This window comes from Lepisosteus oculatus, chromosome 9, assembly GCF_040954835.1.
Source record: "Lepisosteus oculatus isolate fLepOcu1 chromosome 9, fLepOcu1.hap2, whole genome shotgun sequence".
Classification (NCBI taxonomy): Eukaryota; Metazoa; Chordata; class Actinopteri; order Semionotiformes; family Lepisosteidae; genus Lepisosteus; species Lepisosteus oculatus.
The window spans coordinates 14,787,245-14,800,432 of record NC_090704.1 but is presented as its reverse complement, the minus strand read 5'-3'; the positions used below and the strand labels follow the sequence as shown (position 1 = coordinate 14,800,432).

Sequence of the window (13,188 nt, the reverse complement as noted above, 5' to 3'; positions counted from 1 at the left end):
TAGCAGGGCATATACTGGAGCAATTAAAGTGAGGTATCTGACTCGAAGCTGTAACACCTGTGTCCCACCTGGGATTTGAGCCCACGAGTCCAAAAGGCAAATCCACACTGCTACCCAAGAGAAAGATCTCATTCATGCCCATAGAGCAGTATCTGAAAAAGCAGAATGGAGTGTGACTGCAGCAAATCAAAGGATGTTCCCTGTGTGTTTGGCAAACAGAACTTGAGAAACAGAAGGAAATACAATCAATCAAAAAAATGTGGTGGCATAGCTGAATACACAGAGCTACAGTATACCAGCTTCAAAAATGTAGTTGAATTGGAAATGCTGTATTTCAAAGAACATCATTTTTTTTTAATTCCTTAATTTATTTTTAAGAGGAGGGGGGGGAACAATAGGGTAAAAATAACAAGAAGGGGAACGTGTTGGATTGATTTTCTGGTTTGTTCTTCTGAGGCACCGCTCCTGGTCTTTCAGCCTTTTTACCTTGAGGAGCCAGCTGCCTGTAAGGGGGCTTTTACAACACAAGTGAAAATCTCAATTGTGTTTGTGTGTACACACTTGTCCCTAGGTCTGTGTTTATCTGCCTCGACATGTGAGTCATCTGTCTCTTGGTGACAATAGACAGCGCAAGGCACAAACAAAGGGAGAGCTGTGACTGTGGAGAGCTGGTGTCACCCAGTACAGACGTCCTGCCCCTGCTCCTAGATCACTTTACAGTGTGCTGGAACAGTACTGGCTGTGTCAAATGGCAGGATTACGTAGCCCTTGGGCACAATCCCTTTTGTTTTATTGGGGTTTCAAGCTGTCTGCTATAAGTCACAGAAAAGTAATATCATATCCAGGCAGCATTTAATGACCCCGGTGTCCTGGCCAAATTTCCAATTGGCCCTTACTAATCATGGCCTCCTAATAATCCCCCTCTATGAATTGGCTACATTACTCTGCTCTCCTCCCCACTGATAGCTGATGTGTGGTGAGCGTTCTGGCGCACTATGGCTGCCGTCGCATCATCCAGGTGGATGCTGCACATTGGTGGTGGTGGAGGGGATCCCCATTACCTGTAAAGCGCTTTGAGTGGAGTGTCCAGAAAAGCGCTATATAAGTGTAAGCAATTATTATAATTATTATTATTATATCCAAATAGGTGTTTTTTGTCTGCAAACAGCATCTGGCAGGATCCTATTTAGGAGTTTGTTGGGCAGTAAACTACAACAGCAGGTCTAACGATCTGAGAGCAACACCAGAGGATAGTCAAGTCTTTATGTTAAGAGACATTTAAAAAAAAGACATGTTTGTGAATAACCTGGTCAGCAGTTTTGACATTTAATTTCCAAACTAGCCGGGCAAAAAAGTGAAAGGAGGGAAAGGATTTGATTTCAACATTAAATATAAAACCCTTCAGTTTCATTTTCCTTTTTTTATAGAATATTACCATCTCAAAGCAAAAAGCTGAATGACTTTTTTTTCATGTGCTTTATACAAACATCAGTACAAAAATTGACAAGATACAAATACTGTAATTAAAACTAATATACAGGGGCATCTTTCATCATTAGAAATACTATATTAGAGCTTGCAAATAACTTCTTTATATTTTTACCACACAAAGGATGCTTTAATTTGGAGTTTGGTTTCCAGCATTAAAATAAGTGATATTTTGTCTTTGTTACAGATTAAAGTTTTAATTTTATAATAAGTTGTATTACACAACATCAGACACAATTGAAGTAAAAAATCAGTCTGTAAACAGCAAAGTCCAGTGACATTCCTCATGCGTAAGTACAAATCAAGTTCAAGTACAGTAAGAAATTGCTGAGACAGGTAAGGAATAAAAGTTGTTCAGGGATAAAAAAAATTTTTTGGGAATATTGTTCTTCAACTGGAGAAGGAAGCATTTACTATGTTCTATTTTTTTTTCAGAATTTTAAATTGACACTCTGTGGCATGATCAATAGTCTCCGGTGAAGCAATTTCCTATTATTTATTTGTAATTAATAATGATTTATGACACAATTTCAGAAATAAAACAAACAGTACAAGCATTTCTTCAGAAAAAAAAAGTTCTGTAAAACATCACAAGAGACTATGTGTTAAGATTTTATATGTATAAATCACATACCTTAGATTTGGTTGGAGTTATGATATGTTTTCAGTGACAAAGTTCCTCTCATGATGTTGAATGGCTTAAATGACTTGGGCTGTAAATATAATACTCAATGGTCTGTCAGGATTTCTATAAGATTTAATCTTAATTGGGACATTTTCCAAAAATATGCACTCTGAAGGACTGTATATTGTAAATGTAAAAGATACATTTTTTGGGAGGCAAAATAGATTGGCTGCTCATGAAGGGCAAATTATGTCACAGAAAGTAACTGATGTGACTGTAAAAAAACACTGGTTATATGTACAAATTGGTCCCCGATTTTTGCTAGTTGTTTACTTTATTGAGCATGTACTGCATATCTTTTCCAAACCACTGTATAATTAGATTGGATGTATCGTTACTTGAGGTTTTTTTAGGAAGAACAAGTTTCACCTTTGTAATGGCAGGTACATGTTAAGATTTTTAAAATTCTTAACGTGTACCTCAGGAAATTTCTCTCAAGAATGCAAACATTTCAGAAAGGAAGGAATCGGATTAAATCAGATTAAATCATTCTGAAATCCTGACAAGTTAAAACATTTGATATTATATAAATGTAATGTTATATGAACATCCTTTAAAATGTCATTAAAAATGGCTTGTGTGATTAGCTCATGAATATGAACCAAACTGAAGCCCTTCCCATGGGCCAATGACTGCTTTCTTAATCACTTTCTCAGAACACCTACTACGTGGAATGCTTTTATTGATTTAGCCTTTTCAAACAATCAAGACAGGTTGGAGAATAGAGATCACAGAGGTCCACTGGAGATCTATGATTATAATATGGTGTCCTTTGAAGTATACTTTGAGAGAGTACAGGAGTCCAAAAGCAGGAAAGCAGGACTCAAAGAATGAAACAGAGCTTAACAGAAGTAGAATGGGATACGAAGAGGATAGACTAGAATCAGTAGAAAATGTTTGGCAACAGCTTAAAGATATGCTGCCTTAACCATGGAAACTTTATTATTTGAGTAAGCAAATCAAAATCAGACAAGCAGTAGCCAAAGTTGGTTCAATATATCAATCAACAAGTATATAAGGAGAAAGAAAGCACTATATAAAGCATTTAAAAATAACTTGCCCTAGTTATGTAAAATTAATATAATTTATAAAAGGGCTAAAAGACTGAATTAAATGAAAGAAAATACAAATAAATATTACAACAGCAAGAGAACAACAAAAGATTAAGTAAGCTTCTCAGAGAAAAAGATGTAATATTTTAGATGATAGCTAACATATTAAATATTTCATTTAGATGTTTAAAAAGAAAGGAACAGACTACATGCCTCAAGAAAGACACAGTTAAACTGTATATTAAATAATATCAGCATAGAAGACATAGATGTGTTACAAGCTTTAGAAGTACCTAAGATGCACTCTGGGTCCTGATTGTATTCTCTTAATTATAATGATACACGAAATGTTATTAATAGACCATTAACAGAGCTCCAACAGTCACTTAAGATGGAGTAATATCTACTGACTAGAGACAAGGGGACAAAACTCTTATAGACCAATAAGTCTCTATTACATTGCAAGATTATAGAAAAAATAATTATAACTAAACTAGAGGATCATCACTATAGCAATAAGATAACCACAGAATACAACCACAGGGATGTTATGTTAAAACTGTACAACATAAAAGTAAGATCACATTTACAATACTGCAGCAAGGATCAAAGGAATGTCTTACCATGACAGACTGAAAGAACTGAACAGGCAGGACTGAGTAGATCGCATTCAAGTATTATTGTATTACATATACTTATACAGTACTACACATGTCCTCAAAGGCACTGATGAAGCCAATCCTATGGACTTCCTCAGAATCAATAGTAAAACACAAACCAGAGGACACAGAGGTGCATTTAAAACTTAAAACAGAATGCATGTCTTAACCCAAAGGGTTGCAGTGCTCTGAAGGTGTTCAACCATGTTGATGGCAGATACCCTGGCTTCTTCAAGAAATGGATGGATGATCAATTAGCTTCAGAAAGAAGGCTGATAGGTAGAAGACTGATAGGTAGAAAGAGATGTGTACAACAGCAGACAAATAACTAGACAGGTTAAGATAATCAAAGAGACAGATAGCCAGACTTTTTTTCTCATTCAAGTAATTTTTTAGTGGAATTTTTTGTAGCTTTGCAGCTTTCTTCAAACCTGTTCTGGGTGTGAAAATCTGCTTTCATTTGGTGAGATCAGTATGAATTTATGTTTTTAAAAGCATGTTTTGTAATGTGCTATCTGCTATTGTAAAAACACCAACTGTTTTCAGTATAATTCCTTCATGCTGGTGTTTCTTCTTACAGTTCCTTGAGTCTCACAGATCACCTATTCACAGTCCTCCTGTCATGACTTACCTGAGCACAGAACATCTTCCCTTTTCAACCACAGTTATAGGACATTTTAGAAAACTATGACACATACTAAACCTTTCAGCTTCCCCCTTCAGCCCACAGTATTGCCCTTTTGCTGGGATCATACTAGATTAGGTTGGCCATGCTGGAAGTGGTTTCTCTCATCTGTCCAGAAATGGTAAAGATCCTGACACCCCTGTCCCGCAGCCTCTGGCCAGCATCTGTCCTGTTGAGGATAAAGACCACAATGCAGTACCCTGCCAAGGACAAGACAGTCACGCACCCTGCAGCAGCGAGGACAACCCCTGAGATGAACATGTCATTCAGGGTGAGCCCAGGCCTGGGCATCCCACTGGCAAGGGCAAGGTTGAGCAGGACAATCCCACAGATCACCAGCGCCAGTCCAGTGAGCAGGATGACCAGCAGGTCAGAGAAACCCCCACTCTTCAGCATCTCGATGCGCTGGCGGCTGCGCACGCAGTTCATGTCCTGGATGGCGGAGCTCAGCAACTGCTTGAGGAGCACGGCCAGGGCAAGCAAGCAGAGGGCCATGCCGACACCCAGTCTCCACTCGCTGGACAAGCTGGTGGTGGTGGACAAAAGCGCCACGCCCCCTATGCCACAGCCCAGGATCAGCACCAGAGATGTGCAGTAGCACAGGATGGACTTGCGGGGCTCCCGGAACCACCACAGCTCCACCTGCTCCTCCAGGACGTTCCTCTGGATCTGGGCTGGGTCCACCTGGCTCCGTGGAGGAGAGAGGTCATCCATCTCAGGCATTTTGCCCTGCCTGCTGTCCGCACTGCCACGCCACAGCCCCTTCCAAAGAGCCAGACACACAGCCTGGTGAGTCCCTGTAATTGGATTCTCTACAGTCCCACTCCTGTTCTGTATTTAACACGTCTTATCACATTCTGTACCTCAGGGTAAAACAATCTGGGTCTTATTCACCAAGAAATATCTATAATTAAACCCTGAACTGGCAATATTCTGTTTTGAATTATCGGACGTGTTAAATTTGTAAAAGCTTCCAATACTGCCAATATAGTCAAATTATTTTTGAATTATTAAAGCATAAAAAAACATATTAATACAAACAATTCTCTCAATAAAACAGTAAAAATTGAAATGGTTTAAAACCCAATAATGCTCAAAACTTGCACTGTTGTACTTCTTTATGAAGTTTAAAGAAATCTGGTCTTAAAAATTATTAAACATCTCTGCCACAATTGCAGGTTTTAATGCTTTTACCTTAATTACCTTTAGCGTAATTTTACAGACATTTCCGTCAGTGTGTTCACTAACAAAGTTATAAAAATAACTCCCTGCTGTGATTTGCAAAAACACTTTATCATTCAAGCACAAAGATGAGAAATGCATTTCTGAATTGAAAAATAAAACAGTAATTGTACATGACATCAAAAGAATATCTAAGCCTATTGTATATTGCAACCTATTTCAGCCAAATGTATTCTTTTTTTGAATTTTTAGTGTTGAATTACTTATAAATGAAAGCCCATGCAAGAAGAAATATTCAAGGTCTTATATATTCACATACAGTATGTCCTTGATATAATTTTCATTTTGTTTGAGGTGCAAAATTTTGCTAGGGTTTGTTGTTGATTTTTCTTTTCAATTAGACTAAGCAGCTACTTATCATTGACCTACAGTGCACTGAATTCAAATGTGTCATTGCACGTACTGTACATTGTGCACGATAATTAGCAGTTATTGCAAATATTAATAGGGTTTTTATAATGTTAAAAGTTCAGTGAAATGTGCAGTCTGCAATACACCCCCTAATTCAGTGAAGCTAGAATCCAGTACAGTACTACTATAAAGCATTGCTCTTCAGCTTCAAATGTGTGTCTCTGCTGAGCTTTGCTTGATTTCATCCTGACCATCAAGCTGTGAGGGGCAGCCAGGTTACTGTAGAGTACTGCAGACAGAGAGAGGAGGGCAGGATTAGTGTCCGTAAGGAAAGCAGATTTAAATACCTGGAAACTCCCTTGTAGGCTTTCTTTGCGAGTTGCTCCTCGACCCTGGAAAAGAAGTGTGAGCAACTGTGCCTCACTCCACTGAGTATTGTCTCCTGGAAGTCAGCATCCAATTTTTATTTTTTCAAACATAAATGATAACAATGTGCAACATCACCAAATGTGTCATTACGTTCCCTGCGATACAAAATAGAAAATGGACCCTCCTATCTCACTGGTTCCTCAGTGGAAAGCCTTCTTCTTTAGTGTTGACTGCACACCTTGGACATGTCAAGAATCATCTTTCTAACAGAAAGTCCTTCTTTTCTGCAGAGTAGATTTCCATTGTATCAGTTGTTTTTTTTTAAAGTCCCATCAATTAAAGGATAATTCTCACAACTAGGAAGCCAGCAAACCGAAACACAGACTGTGTATTGGTAGGTGAAATAAACCTTTATATCTTATTAACACTCTGCCAGAATAATGTGAGCATTAAACCTATGGGTAGTTAAAGGAAGGCCTCTGCCTTTAGATTTTATATTCGATGTGGTTCTCTTCTCACTCAAGTCTTGTTTTAATTTAAGCCTCACACTGTGCACTCCAATCTGTAGGATTACCACCATCGTTAAGATTGGCTTCACACAATCGGATAAAGGCTGTTATTTAAATAATTCATGAAGGCTGTGCTAGAACACAAAAATAGACCAAAGAGTATCATGAATCTGGTGTATATTTCAGCCAAGCAAGTTCTCTTTTTTTTCCTCACTTCGTGCAATCCGTAAGCGTATTTATATCGCTTTAAAAAAAAGATCGGAATGGCTTCTGTGACAGTGACACATCCATCAGTTTCTCGTGCTTCACTAAAACAGGCTTTGAAAGCAAGATGCAGGACTTGGGTCCGCAATGATCTCCCTTTGCAGAAAGTACTTGTTCTTTTTTTCCTTTTCTGGTTTGTCCCTCTTCATGCTGTTGTCTTCACACCATGGGAGCAGAGGAGCTCTCCAGGCTGGCATCCTTGCTGGAGGTGTCTGTGCCAAGTGTCTGCGCTGCCATTGAAGATGAAACAGGGATCTGGGGACGGTGTCTGTATGACAGACCCGGCTGATGGCCGTGTGTTTGTGTGTGCTGGGGTGGGACAGAGAGGCAGCGCTGTCTGAACTTCAATGGCTTTATTTAGCAGCTGCTCTGCCCAGACATGGCCCGGTCCTGTCACAGCTTGCCCATGCTCTCTGCCACTCCGTGCCCACTTGTGGAGAACAATGAGAGAAATCGCAGCCTTGCCGCCGTCACAGATCCTCTCGTGTCCCCTGCGCAGCCAAGGAAAATGACAGAATCAGATCCGCAAAAATAACTTTTATTTAAAAGGGACAGAGGTTCTCGATTGTACAAGAGATCTCATTAGGGTGGGAAAACATGACTAGCCAGCACTGGAACAGCAAACTCTGCAAAACTCAAAAAACAGCGTTCAGAGAATATCGGCTGGTACAGGAGTGCTGTGTTTTGCATATGGGTAAGTGATCTCACACAGGGTGCAATGAAACAGAAACAGAATGGCAGAATTGAAACAGAATGGCAGTGTCTATCTTATGTCATAAGACATGCCCAAACTTACGTCATGGTAACAGAACTGCATTATCCTGGGTCCAGTTGTTTCTTTTAAATCTAAAACCTACTTAGGAGAAAGAACAAGCAACCTCGAAAGGCTTGATCAGCTACAGTATAGATGAGTAGACAAGTTATAAATATGAACTACCATGTCTGAAGATACTGGCCTCGTGTACCTGTATACAGTATTCTTTCTGAAATAAGGGAAATCAGCTAAGAATCACAGAACCAAAAAAGAAATGCTTCTCACTCTCTGCTCTTTCCTCACTGCTTCTGCTATTTTTAAGGAATTCGATCTCATCAATAGAGCAAAGGAGATTTGAGCAATGCACGACACTATTCTCTCCTCCCTCTTGGGATTTTTCTCAGCCAAAAATAGGTCACAAAAGGTTTACAAATGGTGAATGAGGCACACATACTGTACGTGAGCCTGGTGTGATTTTCCTGTCTGTTATTGATAGATCAATAATATCCCAAACGTTTTTGTAAGAGTAAGACAGGCGTAGGGCTTTCTAGAAATTGTATTTATATGCTTTTTGAAAGAAAACACTGCCTTCAGTTACAAACATGCTTACAGAATCATGGGATTTGTCAAGTAAATTTGATCCTATGCAAGAGATACAGTAAATGCATCAGTGTTCACTTTCTTGTGTACATTTCTATGACAGATAATTATACATAGAAATGTTTTCATACTTAATATACTGTAGTGCTCTCAGTTCACGTGGGTATGCACCCTCGCCACTGCCGCCTCCAGTTGGCCCCCCACTGCTGGGGATTTGAACCCGGGCCTCCGGCGTCGCTCTACAGGGACCATGCCAGTTGAGCTAAAGGGAAATCTCCCCTCAGCCCAGCCACTGAGGTGCCTTCTATTCACAGGGAAGTGCGGTGACGTCAACGCAACTTGTAATGTCGGCTGTATGCGTTACAATATTTCTACGATAGATCTTTTACATATGTAATTTTCTACATTGATTCTCTAACAGTGTTTGAATTTTCAGCAGGACCCAAAGTCCAAGTCTAGAGCTCCAAGAGCACAGCTGCTGTACTACAACACTAATTAGTTCACCAATTAAAATGCTCATCCCCCAGCACGTCAGCACTTTCTAACTCGGTGAAGCCTGCTTGTTTATTCCTCCATACACACTAATCTAAAGCACACAGCATATTCAAATCTTTTTTGACAGAAATGGGAGTTCCTTACTACCTGATACTGAAATGGCATTGGTCCAAGTTCCTCAGAACAGAGGCCCTTTATGCTGCGTAATATATTTGTGTCATTGCCTGAGCTTTGCTCACTGATCACTTCTGGCGAAGCACTTACTGCTTTATTGTTTTATGCGACTGCTATGCGCCATTTGTAAGATTCTTCCATTTGCACCTTGACTGGATGCGACTATAAGACACTTTGGACAAACGTGTCTGGTGAATGAATACAAGTAATTGAAAATGAAAGGGACAGTGGCGAACCATAATGTGGTAGCTCCATTAAGCACACAAAACTCTAGAGGGGCAGAGCTCTATACAATGTAGCTATGTATGCATGTAATCATATACACATAAGTTAGAATTTTTTACATTCACATCACTTCTTTCCAAACACTTTATAGGAATAATGCTTTCTCTCAGACGTGTAATGTAACTTCCTACTTACAGTACCTACCGAAAGATGGAATACAAACTGACAGGGTGTTTATGTAAGTGCTCTTTATGCTGGTTCAGTTTTTACTATGTCATTTGTGTGCCACTTTCTGACATTACTGCACCTGCACAATTGTTCCTTCCTACACTTAAATGAAATGTTTCATATTGTAAGTTACCTCGGTAATGGTTGTTTACTAAGCCCATAATAATAAAATTAATCAAGAACAAATACAATGCCATCAGATCTCCATATAAATTGGCAATCACAGGTTGATATTTCTGGTATCAAAAGGACAATTAGAGCTTGTTAACGGCTTCCACCAACAACCAGATGGCCTGGATACAACTTGGGCCGATGCCAGACATCACAAAGCTGAGCTAGTCCATTTCTTATCCAAAGTGTAATGCTGCTGACAAAGGATCCCAAATTTGGCACAGGCTCCCTCTGGAACACAGAAATCAAAACTGGGAGGGACACTATCCCTTAGGGAAGTCTTATATAACTTTTAAGACTCATAATTACACCATATCAGAAGTTGTCACTTCCTATCAAAAATGCAAGCAATACACAACACAAACTGGGAAAATTATTTTTAATTGTTATCTAACACTACGTTTTGTTGCTTATTGGATAAACTATTTTAATTGGTTTGGGTTTTATTAATGGGATTTGTATTATTCTTTAATGTAAAGATGTAGCTTTGTCATATGTGAACATGACAGCTAATCTCAATAGTTTAATTCTTGCTGGTTATGAAGAAAGCTGTGAAGGGTGTGATGGATTTAAATTCAGACTATAATTCACTTTTGCGTCAAATTAAACTAGTTGTGTGTTTATTAAGGTTGTATATGTTGCTGTGGTTGTGTCACAACAGTACTGTATTTTAGTAAGAGGCTATACAATTAATTATAATTACTTCTCAAAAGCTAAGTGACTACAGGTGTAAAGATTTACTGACTGAAAAGATCTGAAATGAAGTGTATTATACCATTGAATAAAAAGGTGCAGTCTTGTTTATAACTAATTGTTCTATGCCAATGCGATTATTTCTTTAGGAAGAAAACTCCACAGCCTCAATAATACCCAGACATGTGCCTACAAGTGTTAATGGTTGTTAGGAGCAGAGTCCTTTTACTGCATGCAGGTTAATTGTACAGTGCTCATAATTTTTCCGTCCCAAAATTAAACCTTCCAGAAAAGTCTTTCAGAGTTAACAGCATCCATTTAGTTAAGTTTTGCAACGTTTTATATTTAATTTAAATTATTTGAACAAAATATGATACTTGTTATAGCTTCTTGCTATAATTGAGTTTTTAAGGATAATCAGTAGAGCTGCTGCACTGTGACTCCAGCCCTGTATTATTACAGTACATACTGTGCGTACAGCTAATGGCAAAAACACAAATCCTTAAGCAAATACATTTCGTTATAAATACGTTGAAACAATATGATTAGTTCTAAAAACTCCTAAACAACTCAATGCAAAACTCGCTTCATGCCTCGCTTACGTTATTTTAAATCACAGAAACTGTGGAAATTAATAAAACAAATTGTGATCGTTTAACCAAAACCTCATTGAATGTACAAATTAAGCTACAGTAAATTGAACGGGATAACGTATAGTATTCTTAAAATATGTTAAGTGAAAATCTTATGGTCATGATAAGATTTGTAAGAGAAACAAGACACTGAGTTCTTCACAAATCGCAGCTGTCGAAGAATTCTACTGCTGCTATCAAATTTACAAATATGATGTATAATATATGGCATTACATCATTTTATTATTTAGTTTGCTTAAGAACAGGTTTCCTCTATGTAAACCGTAATAACATTAATCAAAGACCTTTGCAAAAGGCAAGATCAGGACAATGCAAATACTTCAGTTAAACATCAAAAACACAACGAAAACTAATTTATTTTAACACATCTAATTAGCTAATACATCAAAACAACGCAACAGTTAATTAAAATCATATTCTGTGGTTTCACTTAGTATGCCAGTTTTTTTCAAGTTTCACGTACAGGTAATGATCACGTAGTTGTTACTTCAGTCACACATCCCAGACAGTTCACTGATTTTAAACACTGACCACCTCTTTGGAGAACAAAAGTTTTCAAAATCAGAAAACAAATTTTAATTCTATTCCATGTTCTCAACACGTGGTAACCCCATATTTAGCCATAGGTTTACAATCAGTTTGGGAATGCGTATCTTTTCCTCACCTTTTGAGGAAGCGCTGAACAATACAAGCACAGCGGAATAAGGAATGTTCCAGTGTCACGCGACAAGCATTTACCAATAATAAATACATCTGCATATTTCAATTATACTACCGGTTTACCATACTTTGACAAAACGAGGAATAGTTATTTTAACACAGGGCTCTCAGTCGATTGTCGTTGCCTAACAATTACAGCAATATGCCCATATACTGTTAAATGCTGTTATACAGACAATTATTTTGTGTTTTTTTACACAATAATAATTGTGTAAATTATTTTGTGTTTTTGAACGAAATGCAACATACATAGTCCCACGCATGTTTTTTTTCTTCTGCAAATGGGAGAGCTGTGTTATAAGAAACCTGAAGTTGAAAGATGGAGGAAAAGTTACAGCGTAACACTGAACATCTCCACAACTCTCAGAACTGTCTCAGAACAGTGGAGCTACAGTATAGACGCCTGCACTTCACATGCAACACCAAAGTCATTTTGGGAAAGTGATCTCTGGTATGATCAAATATCTACACGGATACAGGTACATGAAGTAACATGTAAGATGTGGTAGCTTAAGAAGGTTCTTACCTATTTTGTTACGACGCAGGCAGGTGTAATCCTAACAGCCTCTTCCTCGTATCAATTTCGCGTCGATCGTGACACTTCTTACTACTGCCTGATCCTACTGCCTGACGTTTTACACTACAGTATGCTGTATGATAGATGGATCATCTTCCTGGCTAAGACTCTCCGTATTTACCACTCATTCATAAAGCTTGCTAACGCAAATGACAGCGCTCACCGGAATTGTATTGCAGGTGTACGGAGACTGCAAACAGACTTTTCCTGTATCAGGTGTGGCTTGGACGATGGGATAGAATGGATCTCGTTCAAGCTGACCTTTCACCAGCGTCCCGTAGGGAAGGTTTGTTCTGTTATAAAAAAATATTTTTTTCATCTCAGCAGGAGGATATCTACTGTAGATATGTTGCCTTCTTATCCCGTTTCCCCAGCTTGTCCCATAGAGCCTGAGTTTCATGTTTCCAAAGGTTGTGATTCATGAACGTCAGAGGTTTTCTTCAGTTCGTTATTAATGGCATAAGAATCGAGAAGCAGTAGCCGCCTGTCATTAAAACAGTCACAACAATTCTGCTACTCTTATCTGTTCTTTTACACCCCTCCAAACAGCAAACTCAGATTAATTAACTCTTTCTGTGTCAGTAATAATGCAG

At 38.5% G+C, this 13,188-nt stretch overlaps 1 protein-coding gene across 1 annotated transcript; it reads right to left on the bottom strand.

Moving 5' to 3' along the window:
- Window positions 1–1,134: 1,134 nt before the first annotated feature.
- On the bottom strand, window positions 1,135–12,883 carry LOC102695932 (transmembrane protein 125). Its single transcript, XM_015355650.2, has 3 exons — window positions 12,545–12,883; window positions 6,510–7,795; window positions 1,135–5,331 (listed from the first exon to the last, which is right to left on the bottom strand). The coding sequence occupies exon 3, from the start codon at window positions 5,290–5,292 to the stop codon at window positions 4,639–4,641; it is 654 nt and encodes a 217-aa protein (XP_015211136.1). The 5' UTR covers window positions 5,293–5,331; window positions 6,510–7,795; window positions 12,545–12,883; the 3' UTR covers window positions 1,135–4,638.
- Between the last annotated feature and the right edge of the window lie 305 nt (window positions 12,884–13,188).

What these genes read in the sequence shown, in the direction of transcription:
- LOC102695932 (XM_015355650.2), bottom strand. Translation starts at nt 5,292, where the DNA reads ATGCCTGAGATGGATGACCTCTCTCCTCCACGGAGCCAGGTGGACCCA.